At 42.6% G+C, this 23,921-nt stretch overlaps 1 protein-coding gene across 1 annotated transcript in view; it reads right to left on the reverse strand.

The window, feature by feature from the left end:
* Nucleotides 1–23,921, reverse strand: part of SLC17A6 (solute carrier family 17 member 6) — a 53,771-nt gene that overhangs the window by 25,133 nt on the left and 4,717 nt on the right. Inside the window, exon 3 of the mRNA XM_060765819.2 lies at nucleotides 18,483–18,601. Coding sequence (XP_060621802.1) covers nucleotides 18,483–18,601 — 119 coding nt within the window. The remainder of the gene's footprint in view (nucleotides 1–18,482; nucleotides 18,602–23,921) is intronic.

The raw sequence follows: 23,921 nt of genomic DNA on the forward strand, positions 1-23,921 counted from the left end.
TCTTGGGCCTACTAGGAAGGGCAAGATTTAACCCACTCCTCTCCTCCCACTTTGAATTCAGTGGAAACTGAGGACAAAAAGGAAAAGTGGGAAAAAGAGAGACAAACTGTATATTTTAAATGCAGCTGAAAATTAGGATGACAAAAGTGGTGCTGGGGATGTGTCTGGCAAATTATGATAATTGGAGATGTGCAAACCTGTATACCTCCTCAAAGAACTACAAGAGAGTTCAATGGGACTTATTCCTAGCTATATGTGTTTACCAGGGTTGGAAATAATTCATTCCTCCAGATGTTATTAGACTGCCAGTTTCAGGCATCCTAGTCAGTATGGGCAGAGGTGATGAATGCTGGGAGTTGCAGACCAACATCATCATGTTCTTGGTGTATAGCTTAAACTCAAAATCAACACAGAATGAAAAAAGTCAAGAAAATCTTTAAACCATTATGTCTACAATATAATTAAAATTTTAAAAATCATAATATTGCATTCAGACAATAAAAATTCTGTTTGAGATTTTAAAATAAATATAGATCACCTTAAGAACTATTAAAGGGATGAGGAAAATATTAGATACTGGAGATCACATCATTTTGTATTATCCAGACAAGTTAATAAAACATTAAGACTTTCCTTTAAAGTTTTGGGTAGGTCTACCTAGCCTGCGTATGGTCTTGGCATATGAGCCAGCAATACGCCAAAGCTAACATATTTTTCATCCTTGCACACTGAACAAATTAGAGTCAACAACTCAAATATCAGATACAAGAGCTAACTAAGCCATGCTAACAGATGCTACTCCACACCATCTGTCAGTCTGTCATTGCACTCTTCAGATTCCCCCTGTTTTATCCATGCACTAAAAGCACCAGCCAATATGAAGGGATAACCTAATGGCACTATGATGTCATCCCACCTAATACACATTTCTTTCAATACATAGTCAGAAACAGCCTTTTCATTCCTCTTTGTGATCAGTGCCTCCAAATAGTTTCCAAAACGTGGCAAAATGTGTTATTCCCAAGTAAAACCTTACAAAAAAGAGGTGTAGGAATCAGCCAAACATCACAATTGCAGTGCCAATAGTAAGCTTAGAATAACTGGCATCTCAAACTGCTCTGTTACCTTAGAGTGATGGCTCACAACCTTTGGTCCTCCAGGTGTCTTGGACTTCAGCTTCCATAATTTCTAACAGCTGATAAGCTGGCTGAGATTTCTAGGAGTTGAAGTCCAAAACAACTGGAGAAAGGTTGGGAACCACTGTCTTAACGGGAAAGGGCAATAAGATTCAATGGGAATAGGACATGAGTTGAACCCCCACTATGGATTAAACTTCCCCTTGGAAGAGGTACATATGGATTCCACAAATTATCTGCACCTACTTTGATCTGGTTTCAAACAAGAGTACAATACTGAAGTTTCTCTGACTGATAATCCATTCTGACAGAAAGTCAGGGGAAGTTCTACTGGTACTGTTGTCCATTGATATCTTATTAAATTTACTTCAAACAATTTGCACTTTTTTGCATCTACATTTTGGCATCATTACCAGCCCCTGTGTATCACCTCTCACTTTGTGATCAACTTGTCTATTTTTTTTTAAAAATGACCATAATAGTACTATGATAGCAAAATAGTATGATACACAATAATGTTTTAATGATGCAACAAACAAACAAAAAATCAGTAATCAGAAAAAGGGTCATAGAGCCCTTCCATACACCCATATAATTCAGAATATCAAGGCAGAAAATCCCACAATATCTGGTTTGAACTAGGTTATCTGAGTCCACACTGCCATATATACCAGTTCAAAGCAGATGTGAGATTTTATTGAGCTGCGTGGAAGGGGTCTAAGAGGGCTTTCAATATACTAGAGAACTCATATTCTTTGCCTGAAGACTGAAGTTGTCTGCTGTTTCTCTGCCAGAGATTTCCTTGGGAATATTTTAAGATGGAATAATTGGGTCACACCTGTACTGCGCCCATGGACATGAGTGCTACAAGATATCCCCACCCAAACTGCTTCTTAATTGTTTCAGGAAAGGGGGATCATAAACAGATTGTTTACATGATGAAAAATAATCTTTTCAACAATCTTGCACCACAACATCACCTGAAAAGGAATGGCACAATAAGACTGAGGAGCTTATGGCACAATTTATTGCTGAAATAGTATAAAAACATGGTGTGATAATACCCTTAATCTTCTAAATAAACAGAATTCTGTATGACAGAGACAGAAGCATTATCATTATAGTCATATTGAAAGTGAGTACATGCTGGAAACATCCATTTTAACAATATTACAATAGTTACATGAAATAACATAATGCTATGAGACCTTGGTAATGTTCTCATTATTGAAAATGTGCCATCAAACTAATTATGTCACAATGTCACTAATGTTTCTGAGTAAAAAAAAAAATTAACAACTGACGACTAATCAACAGAAGTAGTCATTCCAGTCTTCTTAGCACCCAAATACACAGAAGGCAAAGTGTTCTGCTTTGGTCCCTTTTTTAGAAAACAAGAAATGCTTCTTATGTTTTCACATTCAGATTATCCAATCAATGCATGCCAACACATGAAAAACTACCAGATCATCAAAAGAATATCTTATTGCTCTTATGGTCTTGTAAAGGGAGATATGGCCCTTCAAATAGCCTGGACCCAACCTGCATAGGTCTTTCTAGGTCTTTATCAGCACTTTGAATTGTGCACAGAAGCAGACTGGTAGTCAGTGGATCTGTGATAATGAGGGAGTTGTCTGTTTTAGAAGCCAGGCCCAGCTGCAACTCTTTGGGCCACTTGACATTTCTGGACACTTTTTAAAGGTAACCCCACAAAGAGCACATTCCAGCAATCCAAATGAGAGTAATAAAGGCATGTGTTACTCTAGCCACAACCAATTTCTCCAAGTATGGGTACCGTTTCTGTACTAGCTTAAACTGTGCAAAGGCAGTTCTGGTAACATTCAGGTTCAGGATGGACTCCAAGGCTACACCCAAATTGCAAAACCTGCATTTTCAAGTGTAATCCCTTTTAACACAGGCTAAATCTCTATTCTCTGAGGTGTCTTTTGACTGACCTGGAGCACTTCTGTCTTGTCTAGATTAATCTTTGTGATGTTTGCCCTCATTCAATCTGTTACAGCTACCAGGCACAAATTTAGCACAAAACTAACCCCTTTGGAATCAGGTGGAAAGGAGTAATAAAGCTGGTTGTTATTGGCATACTGGTGACAACTGTACCCAAAACTCTGGAATATGTATTCCAGCAGTTTCATTAATATGTTAAATAACATAGGGGGCAAGAGTAAATCCTGGGCACTCTACAGGCCAATGGTTAATGAGTCAAACAGGAAGTCCCTAGCATCACCCTCTGATAATTTATTTATTTATTTACAGTACTTATATTCCACCCTTCTCACCCTGCAGGGGACTCAGGGCAGATTACAATGTGCATATACATGGCAAACATTCAATGCCATAGACACACCACATATAGACAGACACACAGAGGCTATTTAACATTCCACTTTTTTCATGAGTGGATTCTGACCATCCCTTCAGGAAATAACAGCGTGGAATGGTCTTTTCAAACCTCATCCCAGTGACTCGGAAGAATAGTCAATGGTATCAAAAACTGCTACAGGTACAAGCTCCCTCTCTTCAATTCTTTGCATAGACAATTCCACAAGGCAACCAAAGCTGTCTCCATCACATAACCAGGACAGAAATCAGACTGAAATTAATTTAGATAATCTGCCTCCTCCAAGAACTCCTAGAGTTGAGATGCCATCAAATACTGTAGAGCCATCCTCCCCAAAATGAGATGTTGTCTATAAAGTGGTCTATAATTGTACATTATAGTAGGATTCATGGGTGGATTGCACAACAGTCTTCTTTGGGACCCTACTTGTGGTACAAAAACATTGATCATTCTCCTGGCCAACTCAGCCAGCTCCCTTCTGGTCTGTTTCACAAGCCAGAAGGGACAAATGTCTAGGACACATGTGGTTACTCTATTTTCTTGAATGATCCTGGCAGCATCCTCAGGCTTTACGAACTGAAGCAAAACCAACACTGGACAAACATGGGACAGCATTACACCCACAAGATTAGTGTCACTTCTAGTGTCCACATTAAGATGAATCGGAGTTATTTTATCTGCAAAGTGGTGGATGCATTTTTTGCAGGGAAATGTTGAAAAGGCAGATGTAATAAAATGAAAGGCTGACATTTGCAAACATACGCATGCATACAGAATAAGACAATGCTCATTTTTACTACAGCTGATGTTTATATTTACCTACAAACATTAGGAAGACCATGCTAACTTCCCCAAGCCTTATATGATAGGTCTGTATTTTCTTTGATATAAATGTCACATATTCTGCTAGCTAGTTCCTGCTGCTGCTTGATAATAACCACAAAATTAATGGGAGCAGACATCAGCTAAACAGGTCTCTGAATGAACTGTGGGCAGAGAATATGAATACACCAATGATTCCTCTAATCCTGGCCAGTATTATGGTTAGGAAGACCAACACATACAGGCAGAAGTAACTTCTGTTCACCACAAACAATATTCTGCTACTTAATTATGTCACAACTTCTTATTTCTGTTTAAAGTCCAGTAGGTCTCCATTTCCACTATGATAATTGACACTGGACCTACACAAAAGTGGGAAAGCCATACATAAAAATGCTTTTTATCTAGGGGGAAACAACTCTAGGAATTTATAGATCTTCTGGTGTGATTCTATGGTCAGTCCCACCAGAAGATGACCATACAGCAGTGGTTTTCAACCTGTGGGTCCCCAGGTGTTTTGGCCTACAACTCCCAGAAATCCCAGTTTACCAGCTGTTAGGATTTCTGAAAGTTTAAGGCCAAAACATGTGGAGACCAACAGGTTGAGAAACACTGTCATAGAGAATCCCGGATGACCCACAAATGGCTAGAGAAGTGTCCTTTCTAGGAATTTCTAAGTTCTCCAACATGACTCTGTCAACTTGACTATAGGGTTGCCCAGGAGGACCTAGAGCTTTCTAGAAATAACTTATGAATGATCAAATCTGTTAAAGTTAACCCATAATTTGATTAAGTTATGCAGAATGTATTACTGGCAAGTTTACATGTGATTTTCATCCAGTAAATATGTTCTGCATAAAGCTCAGAAATCTCTGGTTGTGAGATCCCTCATTTAAATATAATTTCCTCCAACCAGCAGCCTGTTTACAATGCTAAAATGTCTTTGTAGTGAATGTGAGTACCCAGCATGTCAGACTGGTTCTTTCTTAAGCAAAATTACTTATAGTCCAAAAATCAGCTCTATAGTGGAAAGAAATTATGTATAAATGGCAAATTACATTCCCTGGATGTCTCTGGGAGGGAGGGGTACAATTTTCAGGGATAGAAACAGAAGAGCTATCAAGGGTTATTCCAGTTCCAGAGATTTTGGATCCAAGATCTAAATGCTAGAAATGGCTTCTGTCATAGGAGCTTATCTTCATGATATCATTTAGTGTAATACATTAAGCATCAACCATGGTTGCTCGTAGTATGTCGGTCAAATACAAGAGGTCATGGGTATCTGCTGGGATTTGGTTCCAGAATCCTCCATGGATACCAACATCTGTGGACACTCAAATCAAATTATATGCTATATAGTAAAATTGTGTTCCTTTTATTAAAAAAAATATTTTGTCGTGTCAGGAGCAACCGCTCCTGTTGTGAGAGAATTGGCCGTCTGCAAGGACGTTGCCCAGGGGACGGTCTTCAGTCCTGCCAGCACAGGGCTTTAACCCACTGTGCCACCGGGGGCTCCTCCTTTTATAAATGGCAACATCAAAGCTTATCTTTTGGAATTATATATATATATATATATAGAGAGAGAGAGATGGATTATTTAATCCATGGAATCTGAGCATATGGAGGACCAGTTATAATAGACACAAAGACATGAAAAAAATATTTCTCTCTGATTAGAAATGAAATTTTCCAAGCTCTACACTGAACAGAAAATGCACCCCTTTCCATATATGTTTTTTTTTATCACCTTTGCATATACAAGATGACCCCTGTATCTGCTTGTGATATGTTTCAAGACACACCGCCACTACAGATATCTGAAACTATCAATAATAGTGATTATATTTGAATGAGATGCATTCCATAAAATAGCAATGGAAGACATAAGGAGACCCTCCAAACACTTCCAGGCGGGAATTTTTGGGGGAGTGTAAGTAAGTGAAACTAACATCAAGTTCACAGATAAGGAGGCCATACTACTTCCACTTCTGCATGTACATGGAAATTATAATTCATCTAGCAAAAGGTCGAGGAATTCCCTCCCTTGAGAGCCTTGTGGTGCACCTAGATTATAGATGCACTTTAGATTTCTGAGAGACCTAGTTTCAAATCTCTGCTCATGCATGGAAATCCACTGGATGACCTCGGGTCAGTCACACTCTCTTAAGCTTACAGGAAACCTCTGAAATCTTGCCAAAAAAAGTCTAGGATGGGACTGTTGTAACTTGGAATTGACTTGTAGGCACACAACAACAACTCGTTTTCAAAGGCTGAATCGAATGGTAAGACATTCACAAACTGCTAAGCCCCTCCACTTTTTGTTCAGCACAAACTCCAACTGAAAATCAGCAGAAATATGCCTCCTCAATTAGAAATATTCCTCCACATTTTGCCTATCTCTGTTTTAGTAGTATGGTTAGGCACAGCAGACATGGAATATATTACACAATGTTTCATTTAATCATTTAAAAATTAGAAGCATTTCTAATTAGAAATGCTTCAAACCCCATTTTAAATGAGCTATTTATTTATTTTCCACTGCACAGAAAACTAAAAATTGTATCCATAAGGACATGTGTTCAATTTTAGAATGTTTATCTTTTCTTTCTGGAGGGAAGGATAGTAGAGGCAAAGATAAAGTACTTTGGCCACATCATGAGAAGAAAGGAAAGCTTAGAGAAGACAATTATGCTGGGGAAAATGGAAGGAAAAAGGAAGAGGGGCCGACCAAGGATAAGATGGATGGATGGCATCCTTGAAGTGACTGGATTGACCTTGAAGGAGCTGGGGATGGTGACAGCTGACAGGGAGCTCTGGCGTGGACTGGTCCATGAGGTCATGAAGAGTCGGAAATGACTGAACAAATGAATAACAACAAATCTTTTCTTTCGGTCAACATTTTGTTACTCTGTGCCTTTAAGTCATTAATTGTTGTTCCTGGATCCCTCCAGGGAGAACAGTTTATCTTTTGAATGAATTACAAAATTTCCCAGTACAGTTTAACATTTAAAAAAAAAATCTGAGAAGCAGAATTTTGAAACATCTAAAATTTATTTTTAATGGCTCATGCAGTATAGTCAGTGCTAGAGTATTTATTTATATTGTATTTATTTACGTTATTTCTATCTTGCCCATTTCAGCCCAAAGGCGACTCAGTGCAGTTTTCAGTATAAGAGTGGCTTTCAAATTATATGATCTTACCTGTTCTGTATTTTTTATTACTCCTTTAAGGCAATGGTTCTAGACTAAACCTTGGTGCTCCAGGTGTTTTGGACTTCAGCTCCCACAATTCCTAATAGCTGAAAGGAAATCTTTGGCTGGGATTTCTGGGAGTTGAAGTCCAAAACACCTGGAGAGCCAATAATTGAGAACCACTGATTTAAGCCACATATCCGAGGAGATGACTTTGTTGTAATGCTTACACATTCTACCTCCAATAATTCTGTCCCCATGTATTTCATTGTAGGGACCACATTCCCCACATCATTTCACCTGTCACTTTTTCTCTTTTGAAATAAAGGAATCATATACATGGTCAGGAAGCTGGTGTGTATATATGTCCATAGACACATGGCATTAGTATAAAGAGCAAGAACAAAATTTATATAATTATACTCAGAGCTTCTGATTAAATGGAGTTGTAATCCATGGAAGCCCATAGAATTGTTTTATATATGTTTACAATGATTCCTTCTTTTCCAGTACTGTGTACTCATGTGAGATATAGCACTGTATTGTTCTGGATTGGTTGTGAATACTACATTTAATATTTATTGTCATGTATTTTAACCAAAAGAATAAAACATCACTATGTTGCTGTAAATAATTAAAAGCATGGTTCATTCTCTGTCCACTGTACTATGTATTATTTCTGTGTTCATTTACTTTAGTCCAACCTTAATAAAAAAGATACTTTACTATACATAGCAAATCCACATATCCTATATATTCGAGTATTTAGGCTGAAAAAGTCCCCCTCAGCTTATACTTGAGTCAAGGTTATTATTTTACTCTGTTGTTATTATTATTACATTTATTATTTTACTCTATTTAATATTATTACATGTATTAATTTACTCTATTATTGTTATTACATTTATTATTTTACTTTATCATTGTTGTTATTATTACATTTATTATTTTACTCTATTATTACTATTATTATTACATTCCCATTATTTTACTCTATCATTATTATTTTATTACATTTATTATTTTACTCTATTATCATCATCATCATCATCACCATCATCATTGGAAGGATATGTAAGCACATTTACACTGAAGAAGGTTAGAATAATGATTTAGTCAGAGTTGGACAGTCTTTTCTTAAATGATAGTTTTGTGTAAATATTCAAAAACATTTAACTTACTGATGCATCAATTAATGTAATTTTACTAGAATCTATTTTTATTTTGAAATTTGCCAGTACCACCTGCATTTCCCACCCTCAGCTTGTACTGGAGTCAATAAGTTTCCCCAGTTTTTTGTGGTAAAATTAGGTACCTCAGCTTATATTCAGGTCGGCTTATACTCGAGTATATATGGTATATGAGCACTACCTTTTTTTCCTTTGCATCAGCCCAGACAGGTCTTTTCACTAAATCTGAATCACAGGTCTACTATTGTGTGCTGGGGGGGGGGGGGGGGGATCAGGAATGGTATGACCAATTTAAATTAGGATAATTGAATTATTAATTAATCATGGTGTAACGTTTAGATATTTAATCAGGGTTTAATTGGAGCTGCCCTTTGTGATCAAGTGATCATTCCAGACAACAGGGGATGAATAATGTATGTCTACTTCTTTTCTGGTTTATCTCCATATATATATATATATAGAGAGAGAGAGAGAGAGAGAGAGAGAGAGAGGAGAGAGATGAGAAAGGTTTAGATTTACATTTTCGAGCTAGAGGATATTTTTAAAATTGAACTGACCCTCTTCCACAGGTTACTGAATGCTAAAAATATATTCTGTTGATGCATTTCTATTCTCTTGAATGAGATGGTGTGTCAATGAAGCCATTCAGAAATCATTCATCTGCTTAGTTGATGGTGCTATAGAGTAAGAAAATCTGAAAAGGTGCTGAATTAAAAGGGAACACTTCATATAAATACTCCCCATGATCTATAATTTTCAGAAAGTCTTAATGTGGTCCTAACTGGTAAATTGGAAGTATCAAAATTGCACCGATTCTCCCTAGCCAACCAAAACAAACAGAGCCAAAGAAGGCAGGAGAAAGGGTGGGCGTCATTCAAGGCTTCGCTAATAAGGTTTTGATTGGATAAAACCCATAATCATTATTTTCTATTTAACCTGAGACTGAATGAGCTGGTAAGGAGAGCATTTTCCTGCCTGGATAAATGAGGAGTGTTAACTGGGGCTCTTTCTTCCCTCTGTATTGTGTAAATGTGGCCATTAGAGGCAAATGGCTGCAATTTGAGCCCAGTTAGATCTCACTGGCTGAATAGAGATGAGTTGGTTTTTGGAAGACCCTAAAAGGTATAAATAGCCACACACAGCACAACACTCTGGGTGCATTTCTTCTATAAATGTAATGCAGTTTGATACCTCTGTAACTGTAATGGTTTAATGCTATGGAATTCTAGGAGTTGAGCTTGGTTGAAAAGAGCACTCTTTCTTAGGCAGAAAAGGCTAAAAGCCTTGTAAGACTACGCTGGTCCCCAAGGCGGTAGTTCAAGATACAAACAGAGCTATCTCTCAAACTACCGTCCCTCTTTAGTTAGGAGTAAAAATCCTATTGAGTTCCATGGGATTTCCTCCCTGGACAGAGGGAGGGAGGCTGAAGCCTTGAAGTCGCAGCAATTGATGTGTGGTGTGTGATCGAAGGCTCCAGCTGCTCCCTTCCCGGCTTATTGATCCATTGGGGAAACGCCAACCATCTCTGTGCCCTAGACGCCACCCAGGAGAGCCTCCATTGAATACAAGGGCTCATGTTTCTAATCAATGCCGTTTGTAACACGGGGTACATCCACAATGTGGAATTAATGAAGTTTGACACCTCTTTAACTGATAATGCTATGGAATCGTGGGAGTCGTTGCTTGGTGAGGCATCGGCACCTTTTGGCAAAAGAGGCTAAAGACCTCATTTAAAGTCTCCTGATTCTATAGCCTTGAGCTCCGGCAGTTAAAGTGGTGTCAGACTGCACAAAATCTACAGTGCAGATGTACTCAGAATGCTGGGAGACCAGAACTGGGGTCTTGACTGGGCCATGGAAGCCCAGTGAGTGACCTTGGGCAGGAAAGTGGGCCCCGGAGGTTCGCTTTCAGTCAGAACTGGCCTTAAGGCACAGAACAACAGCAACAAAACCAAAGAGTGGCTACTTGGAACCAACCTGAAGCATTCAGCATTAGCAACGAGCAAGACTTCGAGATACATGGTGGGTGTAAATTAAATGCCCTTCAAGAACGCCTGTGGCTCCTGAATCTGTGGAACTGCGGCAATGGTGGCGGATTGCTCACCAGGAAAAACAGCTCCAATCCCACAGTTATGTGGAAGACAGAGAAAGAGCAGGCAGATCTCCCTCCCTTCCTCTCTCTCTCTCTCCCTTCCTCTCTCTCTCTTGCTCTGTCTCCCTCCCTCCCTTCCTCTCGCTCTCTCTTTCTCTCCCTCCCTCCTCCCTCTCTCTCTTTCTCTCCCTTCCTCCCCCCTTCCTCTCTTTTTCACCCTTCCTCTCTCTCTTGCTCTCCCTCTCCCTCCCTCCCTCTCCCTCTCCCTCCCTCTGTCTCTTTCCCTCCCTCCCTCCCTCCCTTCTTCCTCTTAAAACAGGGCTGTGGTGAACCGCTTTGGATCGATTCATTTCCTCTTTAATGGTAGTTTTCAAAAGAAGCAGCCTTGTTAGTTTCATCCAATAATACAGTAATGGAGGAAGGAGATGAATGTGGGTGTACCTTTAAGACCAGCTAGTTAGTTGGTTTGTTTGTATGTGTGTTTTTGTAGGCACTTTTGTGGAAGCAATGGCGTTATTTTGTGTGTGTGTGTGTGTGTGTGAGGAGCGACTTGAGGAACTGCAAGTCGCTTCTGGTATGAGAGAATTGGCCGCCTGCAAGTACGTTGCTCAAGAGACGCCCGGATGTTTTGATGTTGGACCACCCTTGTGGGAGACCACCGGGGGCTCCTACAGCCATAGCGTTGACACAAACCCACTCCTACGGAGGGACGCAGAAGCACGGCGCAGTCGCCTCAGCGCTGAAGGAAGACTCTGCAAATCAGGGATGGATTTCCAGCTTGGCCGTGGGAACTAGGGCTGAATGCACCCCCCCCCCTATATCCCAGGATCTAGAGCCCCTATTGCCTGCATTGAACTGGATAATATGAATCTAAACTCCCAGATTATCTTCTATATAAATAAAAATGTAATGTTCGTTTGTGGGATTAACATAACTCAAAACCACTAGGCGAATTGACACCAAATTTGGACACAACACACCTGTCAGGCCAATGAGTGACCATCACTCATTAAAAAAAAACACTGAAAAACACATCAGAAGAGACGTAAAAAGACAAAAAACAAAAAATACATTACAACGCATGCACAAAACCACACGTGTGTGTGTGTGTGTGTGTGTATGTATATATATGTAAACACACATATACACAAATATATACACACACATATATATACACACACACAAAACACATACACAGGCTCGGCCACAGCAACTCGTGGCAGGGGATGGCTAGTCTAGGATAAAAAAGATAATATGGGATCAGATCGTGGGATATAGGGCAGTGTAGACCCAGCCCAAGACTCTGGAGACCAGGGATCGATTTCTCGCTGGGTGACCTTGAGGAAGGCACACATTCTCCGCCTCAGAAAACCCAGGACGAGGCTCGCCTTAGGACCCTAAGGATGTCGGAAAAGGACAAGAACCACAAAAACAAGTCTCTTCAGTGACGTTCTGGGAAGTCCCGGGTAGAGAGGGGGGGGGGTGGGAGCGGGGGGGGGGGAGATAGATGGGTAGAGAGAGATAGGGAGGGAAAGAAGGGGCACTAGGATCCTTGCCTTCCCCGCCTAGCGAGGATAAGGAGGGGGCGAAAAATGGCGGCTGCCTCCTGCGCCCGCAATCCTCTCAGGAGCTAATTATCAGGTAGCCCCCCCCCCCCCCCGCTCCCGAATGGTTTCACCTTCTCGCCAGGCGCCATAGAAACGGAGCCTGGAATCCCGGGAGGCACCATCTGCGGCGGGGCCCTTTCCATTGTGCCAGGCTCCAGGTTTCCCTCTCTGCTTGCCCTCCTTCCTACCGGCGAGGCGCCTCCATTCACTCCCTTCGAGAGTGCATTCATCGCCAGGGCTTTTAATGGCCAGGCCGCGCGCCTCTCTTCCTTCCTTTTTTCTTTTTTCTCTTTTAAGGAGCGGATAATTCAAAAGAGAGCACTCAACTCGGCGCCAGGGATTCTCAGAGATCCCTCCTGGAATAGCCGGGACCGTCTGTTTCAGGGTAGAGGAAAGAAAGCAGGCCGGGTCTCCCTTATCTCGAAATTCTTGGGATAAGGGAGACCCTTATTGGGATAAGTGTCTGAGCTTTCATTATTATTATTATTATTATTATTATTATTATTATTTCCGGATTCGGGAACACCTATATTGGCACTTAGGGATGAGCCCCGAATCTAAACACAACACTCATTGTGACCGTGTCCTAGAAGCATTCTCTCCTGACGTTTCGCCTGCATCTGTGGCAAGCATCCTCAAAGGTTGTGAGGATGCTTGTCACACATGCAGGCGAAACGTCAGGAGAGAATGCATCTAGGTCGGACATGGCCATACAACCCGAAAAACCTACAACAACCCAGTGATTCCGGCCATGAAAGCCTTCGACAACACGACACTCATTTTTTCATACACACCTTAGATTCATAGCCTGGAGGCAATAACAAACAGTGTTTTGAACATCGTTTTATTGCCTGAAACAAAGTTTTATGAACATTGAACTATCGGAAAGCAAAGGAGTCCCTATCTCAAGCTTTATATGGTTAGTGTAGGCTCCTATACATGAGTCTATACCAAGCATGGGCAAACTCGGGGCCTTCCTCCAGGTGTTTTGGACTTCAACCTTCACCATTCCTCACAGCCTCAGCTCCCTTCCTTTCCCCCTCAGCCGCTTACGAATGTTAGAATGTTGAGGCTGTCCAATCAGAAACCATATGCAAATTGGGTCGAGATAGCTCATGCATGGGCGAACTCGGGCCCTCCAGGTGTTTTGGACTTCAACTCCCACCATTCCTCACAGCCTCAGGCCCCTTCCTCCCCCCCCCCCCCTCAGCTGCTTAAGAATGTTAGAATGTTGATGCTGGCCAATCAGAAACTGTTGGGTTGACCCTGACAGCACAAGTCTCCAGCTCTCAATGAGTAGTTAGCCTGGTTAGACTGAGATATTCCTCCCCAATTTCCTCTAACTACTTTTTTTAAAAAGGGTTTAAGAGGGGGTTGTCTTACTCATCTTTGCATGCCACTATTTCCTCCCCTTTGAATATCCAGGAATGTGATCTCTTCAGGGAACTTCCTTTCCCCCACTCAAGTATGGTCAGTATAGGCTGCAATTTCAGGGTCAGATGAAATGGTTTCCAACCCTCAACCACCATTACACTACAGAAAAAAATCCACTTTCAATCCGGTTTCTGCCTCCTGCAAAATTCTGGGGTTTTGTAGTTTAGTGAAGCTGTTAAAGGCTCCTCCCTAAACTACAAACCCTAGAACTCTGCGGGAGGCAGAAACTGGGCTTTAAGTGGATTAATTCTCTAGTCTGATGAGTTTTCAAGAGCACACACACACAGCGATAATACGCAAAGACCTTTCATAGCCATTTTCATGTACCAAGTTTGGGGCTATTATTTACATATCTGAATTGTACTTGTGAATCCATCCGCCAATGTCATTGTATGAACCATCCAACCAGGCCCATAGCCAGGATTTTCATTGGGGGGGGGGGGGGTCTGAGTTTGATTGGGGGGGTGAGTCTGAGTGAAAGAGGGTCTACCCTAGCAAACCTTTTGCAGTGTTACCCCAATACCCCCATGCATATGGGATATATTGAGTATGGTGATCAGATCATGATATGAATAAACATAACAGTTTAAATAATGCACCAATAAGACCTCGCTGACCACCATGAGAAGCCCCTCAAGCCCCCCCCCCCCCGCTACATGCCTGCATCCAACCCACAGGGCACCAGTGACAACGTCTGAAAACAACCACCATCATCACCCCTTGCCAGCACAATGGAGAATATCCGTTTCTGTCTTTTATCCACCATCTCCACACAACAAGATGTGTATAATGTGCATCCTTCGACGTTGGGGTTTTCGACTTCAACGGAGAAGAAATGGGAAGGCTGGAGCCAAAGTAAATAAAGGAATCCGTGACCTTGACAAAGTCACACCCTGGGTGCCTCTACACCTTGAATGTATGCATTCTAGCTGCCACGCCTCAATGCAAAGGGATCCTGAGAGTGGTCGATTGGTGGGGAACCAGCACTCTTTGGCCAAGAGAAGGCTACAGACCTTGTAAAACTACCGCTCTCAGGATTCAATAAATCGGCATTAGCTTGAAGGTCCTTGAGGCCCTCGATGTGGTGAGAAAGACGGGGTAGAAATAAAGCAAATAAACAAATAAATAAATAGACCACACCACAGCAAACTAAACTGAACTCAAAAGAGAGGGATTAAATCGCATTTTTTCCTACTTGATTTCGAACCGCCTTCAGGATTCAATAGTGACAAACGAACGGCGCCCAAAGGAACGACGAAGGACGTCTAGCGAGTCCTTACATTGACGTGGCAACCTTATACGGTATACGTTTATTTGAGCAAAGATCCCACTGAGATAAATGGAACATAGTTGTGGGTATATTTGCGTGGGATCACCTTGAAAAGGGATAGCGCTGGGTAGTTGGAATACTGGAATTCTGTGTCCAATTCTGGGCACCACAATTGAAGAGAGATATTGACAAGCTAGAATGTGTCCAGAGGAGGGCAACTAAAATGATCAAGGGTCTGGAGAACAAGCCCTATGAGGAGCAGCTTAAAGAGCTGGGCATGTTTAGCTTGCAGAAGAGGAGACATGATAGCCATGTATAAGTATGTGAGGGGAAGCCACAGGGAGGAGGGAGCAAGCTTGTTTTCTGCTTCCCTGGAGACTAGGATGCGGAGCAATGGCTTCAAACTGCAGGAAAGGAGATTCCACCTAAACATTTATGGTTTATGGTTTTTATGGTTTTATTGCTTTTATATGGTTTATATTATATGTAATGTTTTTAGCTGTATTTTATGTTGTTTGGGGGCATTGACTGCCAACTGTAAACCGCCTCCACTCGCCTCAGGGTTGAGAGGGGCTGTATTTATTTATTTATTTATTTATTTATTTACTTTGTTTATATACCGCTGTTCTCAGCCCGGGGGCGACTCACAGCGGTGTACAAATATAGTAAATAAATAAATAAATAAACATTCGGGAGAACTTCCTAACTGTGAGAGCTGTTCAGCAGTGGAACTCTCTACCCCCGCAGTGTGGTGGAGGCTCCTTCTATGGAGGCTTTTAAACAGAGGCTGGATGGCCATCTGGTGGGGATGCTTTGAACGCGATATTATTCTATGATTCTATGTTGTGAGTTTTCCGGGCAGCACACGGCCATGTTCCAGAAGCACTCTCTCCTGACGTTGTGCCTCCATCTATGACAGGCATCCTCAGAGGTTGTGAAGTCCTCACAACCTCTGAGGATGCCTGTCATAGATGCAGGCAAAATGTCAGGAGATGATGCTTCTGGAACATGGCCGTGCAGCCCGTGAGCATTGCGCAAAAGGGACGTTGCGTAAAAAGGATGCAGTTTGTTGACGCTTTGACTGCCATGGCTTAATGCTACGGAAACATGGGAATTGTAGTTTCACAAGTCTCAACCATCTCTTACAAATCCCAGGATCCCATAGCATCGAGATAAAGTGGTGTCAAATGGGTTGTTGTGAGTTTTCCGGGCTGTATGGCCATGTTCCAAAAGCATTCTCTCCTGACGTTTCGCCCACATCTATGGCAGGCAAAGAATGCTTCTGGAACATAGCCATACAGCCGGGAAAATTCACAGCAACCTAGTGATTCCGGCCTTGAAAACCTTCGACAACACATTGTATGTCAAATATTGTTTCAAGGCACCTTTGTGTTTTTGTATGTTGGAATCTGCCCTCCTGAGTCTGCTGGGGAGATAGGGCGGAATACAAATAAAGTATTCTATATTCTATTCATGAAACAGTGATGCCTCCTCAATGGGGGTGGTAAAAGTAGATATAGCAACTGAGCATGTCTAAAGTGCCAGGCACCCTTTCCATCGAAAAAAGGCCCCCCTACTTTCACCTCCAAGGTAAAGCTTCACTTCTACAGCCTCCTGGAAAAATTATACCCCCGACTTGCCCGACTTGCCCGGCTGCACTTCTCTCCCTCCAATGAACCCATTTTGCTCGGTGATAAGAGGTGCGAGGTTTAAGCTCTGGGTCATCTCAAGAGATGCAGCTGCCCGAGGCAAAGAAATAGGGCCGAGGTATGATAGGCAAACTATACACTAGCCAACACACATATTGGTGCCTCAAATGTTTGTCCTGTTTCTGGGTATATTTGAGCTGCTGATTCCAAAAACAGCACTGGTCCCCCCCCCCCCATCAGCTCTAGTTTTTGAGATACAGAACATATGCTATGCACCAGTCACCATCTGCTCGCCCAATGATAACCATATCCAAGAAACTGGAGCTGATGCAGTCTATCCAATGGACTTTTCTGAATCAGTGCTCCAAACAACCCTAGGAACAGACCTATTGGGAAAACCAGGAATCTCCACAGACTTTTGGAAGCGTGACCCTTTTGGAGATTAATTGGTGTTCACACTATTTGAAAAAATCATAACCTTTTGGAAAGGCATGACCTTGTTAGAGATCATAACATTTTTGTAAAGTATCATCTTCTTGCGATTTGAGCCAATCTTCTTCTTAGTGGTAAATAATATCCACTAGTATTCATGCAAGGCAAATAACGCTTCTCAGTTGTTAGACTGATATACCTGGTTATCTCTCTAAACAGTTGGGAACAAAGATATGCCAGTGCACAAAATATATAGCAGATCTTCAGAAGTGTTATTTCAGATGCCCAAAAATATATATTATCTACTCTCCCATAAAATGTATTGCTTTTTTAATCATTCTCTCAAGAGACCAAAAAAGAAGTAGTTAACATAGTTGATTTCCTTTAAAACTTCATGTATTTAGCATACAAAACAGGAGAAATCCAGACAGGAAACAATCAGGACCAGCTAACACCTCCCAACAAAGGATCCCCCCAGACAGGAAACAGCCAGCCTTTGAAGCTGCAAGGCCATTCAATGCTAATCAAGGTAACCAATTGCAACATTCTTATTAGTTTCATGTAAACTGATATACTTAAAACTATACTATACCGTGCTATACTTCAAGTGGTTGTACTATACTGTACTATGCATCTGTTGCAAACAGACTCCTATATTAACTAACATCTCACTGGAGCATACTGACTATACTCCTGCTCTAATAGACATCAACAGACTCAACTGACTCCAACTGATTTCTGATTCATTCTAAAATGGAGTCTCACTCTGAACATCAGGGTCACATGATCTGTAGTCCCTCCCACAACCTCTAACAACATAGAGTTAAGGGGGAAATTGCATACCAATATATTACACACAATAAAGTAAGCAATCTTAATTATATTATACATAACAAAGAACTAGTATAGGAGGCTTGCAAAAGGTTGCTTTTTCCAAGAAAGACACCCCCTTTCTTTGTTATTGCACATATTCTCTGTCCTGGCTGTGGAGAGAGAACGTTTTCTATCTATTGCAAAATGGGAAGGGGGTAATCCCAGGGCAAGTCAGGTGACACATTGACCTCTCCTTCCTTGCCATCTCTGGGCATCCTCCTTTTGACTCCTGATCTGGCCAGCCCCAGGGCTGCTCACCAAAGCTGTTCTAATGAACCTCCTGGCAATCTGAACCCACAGAATAGATGCCCAACTCTGCGGCCTCTTATTAATGCTGCCCTCCCTTCTTAGGAACTCCGGGTAATCCACACACACACACACACACACACACACACACACACACACACAGATTCCGTGGTTCCCTTACCTGTTGGCCGCCAAGCGGGATGAAATGTAGCCCCCCGGGATCTGCGTGATGATGTAGCCCCAGAAGAAGGAGCCGTGGATCATGCCCACCGTCTCTGGGTCCCAGTTGAACTTCGCTTTCTTCTCCCGCAAAGAAAAGAAGAAAGGAAAAAAGGAAAGAAAAAAAACTTGTTATCAAAAGCAGGGTCGGATTTGAAGATGTCTGAAAAATGCCAGTCTAAATGGAGTCGCCAATTATTCCATCAATGGACACAGTTTGCCGGATCCACAGAGGATATCAACAATGACAATTTAATGTAATGGCAGCTTCAATGCCTGGTTGGCAGCAACCAGCCAGGCACTGAAGCTGCAAGGCCATTAAATGCTAATCAAGGTGGCCAATTGCAACATTCACGCCTACCTCAAAGAGACAATAGTTCTTCCTCGCACCCTGGACATTCTCTGGTTGAATTAGTTTGTAGTGCCAACAACAACAACAACAAACTTTATTTGTAGATCGCCCTATCTCCCCAAAGGGACCCAGGGCGGTTTTCAACACATATGGCAAACATTCAATGCCAACAAAGCATTCCCCCAGGCAGGAAGCAGCCAGGCTTTGAAGCTGCAAAGCCATTCCATGCTAATCAAGGTGGCCAATTGCGACATTAACACTTGCCTCAAGCAGACAAGTTTTTTTTCTCCCAGCCTGGACATCCCCCCCCCCCCCCCACACACACACACACATATAAACTCCCCTTGCCTAGTTTCCAACAGATCCCTCAATCCCTGAGGATGCCTGCCATAGATGTGGGCGAAATGTCAGGAGGGAATGCTTCTGGAAGATGTCCAAACAGCCCGGAAAACTCACAGCAACCCAGTGATTCCAGCCATGACAACCTTCGACAACACATTATCCACCAGAACAATTCATGTTGCTGTTGTTGTTGTTGTTGTTGTTGTTGTTGTTGTTGTTGTTGCAGAAATAGGGGGAGTTTCGGAAAATAGGTTAAAGACACTGTGACCTAGGTCACAGCTACACAATGGAATTAATGTATATTGATACTACTTTAACTCCCAGGGCTCAATGCAATGGAATTCTAGAAATTGTGTTCTTACAAGATATTTAGGCTTCTCTGCCAAAGAGTGCTTCTGCCTCACAAACTACAACGCCCATGATTCTCTAGTATTATTCAGCCATGGCAGTGACGTGGTATCAGATTGTTTCCATTTTACATTTTACCTAGAATGTATCATAATCAACAATTATACCGCTATGAGTTCCATGGGGGAGATACAGCGGAATATAAATAAAGTGCACTATTATGATTCTACTGTCACTTCCATGACTACATTCCTGGGAATTCTGGGATTTGCAGTTCAAATGATTACAATTCTCACCTGGAAAGCACTTCCGTGCCTATTGCCTACGTTCCAGGGAATTCTGGGAATTGCAGTTCACAGAGGAGAGATTAGCATTCTCATCCGGAAAGCTGTGGTGCTGCATCAAACTCCCAGGATAGAGTCCTGACAGTTAAAGTGGTATCAAACCGCTTTAATTCTTTGGCTAGAAAGGTGTTTATGTGTTTATATAGGTACAGAGACCCGCTCCTATTACAATTCTGTTGACAAGGATCTTCCAGGAGTTGATGAGTTTTGACAAGGGGTATAGCTTTGCAGCGCTAGACTCAGCAAATGCGTAGGTAGAGTATTAAAACTAATGAGTAGGTAGGATATTAAAACACCTGCTGTCATCAAATCCTGGAAATGGCCCTGGCAATAATAGCCCTCGCTGAGGAATTAATAGCACTTCAACTGCAATGGTTTCATCCTGGGATTTGTAGTTTGGAGCAGGACCTGAGCCCTCTTTCCAAACTAGTCCCCAGTGTTCCTTTCCATACTGCAAATCCCAGGATACCTCAGAATGAAACCAAGAGGACAGTTACATCAGAATCTTACTAATTCCAGTGTCTCCAAATGAACCTAAGACTTTCCAGATCTTTGTGAGGGAATCCATTTGCTGCTTGGTGGAAAGAAGTGTAAGGTTCTAAAAGGGGGATTTGAGGCTATCTAAGATCTAGCCCTCATCGATTGTGGCATGGATCAGGAGCACAGAAGCTGCCACGTAACATACGAAAACAGATTTCGTGTTTGAGATCGCCTCTGAGACAGAAGGAAAGTGGGCAAGGGTCCATCCATACTGTACACTGAATGCAGCTTGGCAACCCCCCCTTAACTGCCATGGCACAATGCTATGGAATCAGCGCCGTTGTAGTATTTCTAGGTTTGCAGGCTTCTCTGCCAAAGACTTCTGGTCCCTCACCAAATAAAACTCCCGGGATTCCACAGCATAAAGTTATGCCATTTAGAGTGGCGTCAACGTGCGTTAATTCTACAATGTTAATTCTACAAAAGCAAAAAAACGGAAAAGAACCCGTTTCGAAACCTGTATAACCTTCACAAATGTAGAATATAGGGCAGTTGTCTATATCGGGTCTAAGTATCCTAAAGGCGCCAGATCCTGTCTAAATTTGGAAGTTAAGTAGGGTCAGCCTTGGTTAGTACTCGGATGGGAGACAACCAATGAAAACCAGCTGCTGTGTAAGCTATATGTTAAGAGGAAGGGACTGGCAAAAGGGCCTCTGAGGATTCATTGCCTAAGAAAACCCAATGAAAGTCTGGGTTGATGTGCGTTTTGCTGGCTGTATGGCCATGTTCCAGAAGCATTCTATTTATTTATTTATTTATTTATTACAGTATTTATATTCCGCCCTTCTCACCCCGCAGGGGACTCAGGGCAGATTACAATGTACATATAACATGGCGAACATTCAGTGTCATAGACACGCAACATATATAGACAGACACACAGAGGATATTTAAACATTCCAGTTTCATGAGGGTATTTTGGCCACCAGGGGAGCTGTCGCTTCACTGTCCACTTGTGACACCAATGGAGTACTTCCTCATTCTTTTGCTTGCATGCTGGAGATTTTATGGTTTTGTAAATTAGTTAAATTAACCTCCCTGCATAAGCGGTACTTAAATTTCCTACTTGACAGATGCAACTGTCACTCAGGCTGCAAAGGTTGACAGCAAGCTACACAAATGGTCGGAAGCTCACTCCGACCAGGGCTGGCTTCAAACTCGTGACCTTTCAGTAGTGATCTTAATGCAGCTGACTCCCAGCCAGCTGTGCCACAGTCCCAGTGGACGTTTTGTCCACATCTATGGCAGGCATTGTGAGGTCTGTTGGAAACTAGGCAGGGGATGGGGTTATATATCTGTGGAATGTCCAGGGTAGGAAAAAAAAAGCTCTCTTGTCTGTGTGTGAATGTTGCAATTGGCCAGCTTGATTAGGATTGAATAGCCTTGCAGCTTGAAAGCCTGGCTGCTTCCTGCCTGGGGGAATCCTTTGTTGGAAATCCTCAAACAGACAAGACTAAACATGGCAACTCCAATCAGTGGTCTAGACTGAGTCAGGATATATGAGGGTGGGATTGAAGTCCCATTCATTGGAAACTGGGGCCTTGAGAGTTGAGGCTGTTTTGAAGACGTGGAGGACTCAACATGGGGAGAAGCGCTGTTCTTCAATCTCCCCTACATGGCGATGCTTGCAAGGAGAGCAAATCAGTGTGCACAGATAGGATAAATGGAAGGTAGCCTTTATTATTCCTGGGTGGAGCTTAGCAACAACCGGTGTCTTGATATTTTATAGCGCTCGATCGCTTAGGACACTTATTGATAATTTCTGAGAAGGCTCAACCACGTTTGCTTCTACCAGTTTATTTCCTCATGGATTCAACTCCCTTCCCTTTAGCTTCTCTTGGGAGGGTCTATTTCTCCTCTCCGCCCCTTTGTTTCGGGCTCCACGATTAGAAATTCAGATGAGGTGAAGTAACTGACAGATTTGAGGTGTCGTTGGGTGTCATATTAGTAGGAGTTTGAGTGATGTATGCTCAGTCATTGAGACCTTGGACCTCTTTCTCTCACTTACTCTAACCTACCCCATAAGACTATTGTGAAAATCACGTGGAAAAGAAGGGAGGGAGAACGACTAGTCAGCCTGAACTCCTTGGAAGAAAAATGGGATTTTTTAAAAAAGGAAGTAGTCAAGAGGATGGGAACAAAAGGAAGGGAAAGGAAGGAAATGGATAGGGGAAAGCCGCAGGAAAGAAGAGAGGATATAAAAAGAAAAAGAAAAAAACATTGCTCGAGCAAACCATAATGTATTTTTTCGACTCCTTTTTCGTTCTGTTCTGTTTATGGTTTAAGGTTAAACATCTGACCTCCCCTTCCCCAAAGTGCTCCATGGGTTATTAGGGCATTGGCTGATAATTCCTGAGAAACCTACATAGGACTACATAGGAATCCTGGCATTCCGATTTTGCCAGATTATTTCGGTTGTGGATCCAACTCTCCTCCCACCTCGCCTAGTTTGGGAAGGGTCTATCCTCTCCGCCCTTCTATCCCGTGGTCCACGATTAGAAGTTCAACTAATGGGGAAGTAGCTGCTAGTCAGAGCTGCCATAGCTCAAGTGTTCTCTTTAAAATGGATGCCCGGAAGCCTGAAGGGCGTTTGGAAGTCATGATCGTGGGAGGAGGGGGGGGGGGAGGATGGAGAAGGAGAGGGAGAGAGGGGAGGGGGAAAAGGAAGAGGAAAAGATGGAGGAGGAGGGAAAGGAAGAAGAGGAGGAGAAAGAGAAGGAGGAGGAAGAAAAAGGAGAGGAGGGGAGAGGGAAAGGAGGAGGAGGGAGAAGAGGACGGGGAGAAGGAGAAGGAAGAAAAAGGGGAGGAGAAGGAGGAAGAGGATGGTGAAAGAGGAGGAAGGAGAGTGAGAAGGAGGAGGAAGAAGCAAAGAAGGGGAGGAGAGGGGGGAAAGGAGGAGGGAGAGAAAGGGGAAAGAGGAAGAAGAGGAAAGGAGGAGGAAGAGGGTGGAGTAGAAAGAGGAGGGTGGAGTAGGAAGAGGAGTGTGGAGGAGGAAGGAGGGGAAGGCAGGAGAGGGAGGAAAGGGGAAGCAGGGAGAGGAAGGGGAGCGTAAGGAGGAGGAAGAGGAGGAAGACTAACAGGAAGAGGAAGAGGAGGGTGGAAGAGGAGGAGGAGGAAAAAGAGTGGAGGAAAGGGAGAAAAGGAAAAGGAGGGAGAGGAAGGGGGAGGAGGAAGAGAAGAGTAAGAGGAGGAGGAGGAAAGTGGAAGAGGAGGAAGTAGAGAAGCAGGAGGAAGAAGGAGAGGAGGGGTAGAGAGGGGGAGAGGGTAGGGAAGGGGGAGGAGGAAGGCGGAGGAAGAGGAAGAGGAGGAGAAAGGAGAGGAGGGCAGGAGAGGGGGGAAAGAAGAAGGAGGGAGAGGAAGGGGAGGAGGGAAGGAAGAGGAAGAGGAAAGTGGAAAAGGAGGAAGAAGAGGAGGAAGAAGAAGGAGAGGAAGGAGAGGGGGAAGGTGGAGGGAGAAGAAAAGGAGGAGCAGAAGG

The sequence above is a fragment of the Anolis sagrei genome, chromosome 1 (genome assembly GCF_037176765.1).
Source record: "Anolis sagrei isolate rAnoSag1 chromosome 1, rAnoSag1.mat, whole genome shotgun sequence".
NCBI lineage: Eukaryota > Metazoa > Chordata > Lepidosauria > Squamata > Dactyloidae > Anolis > Anolis sagrei.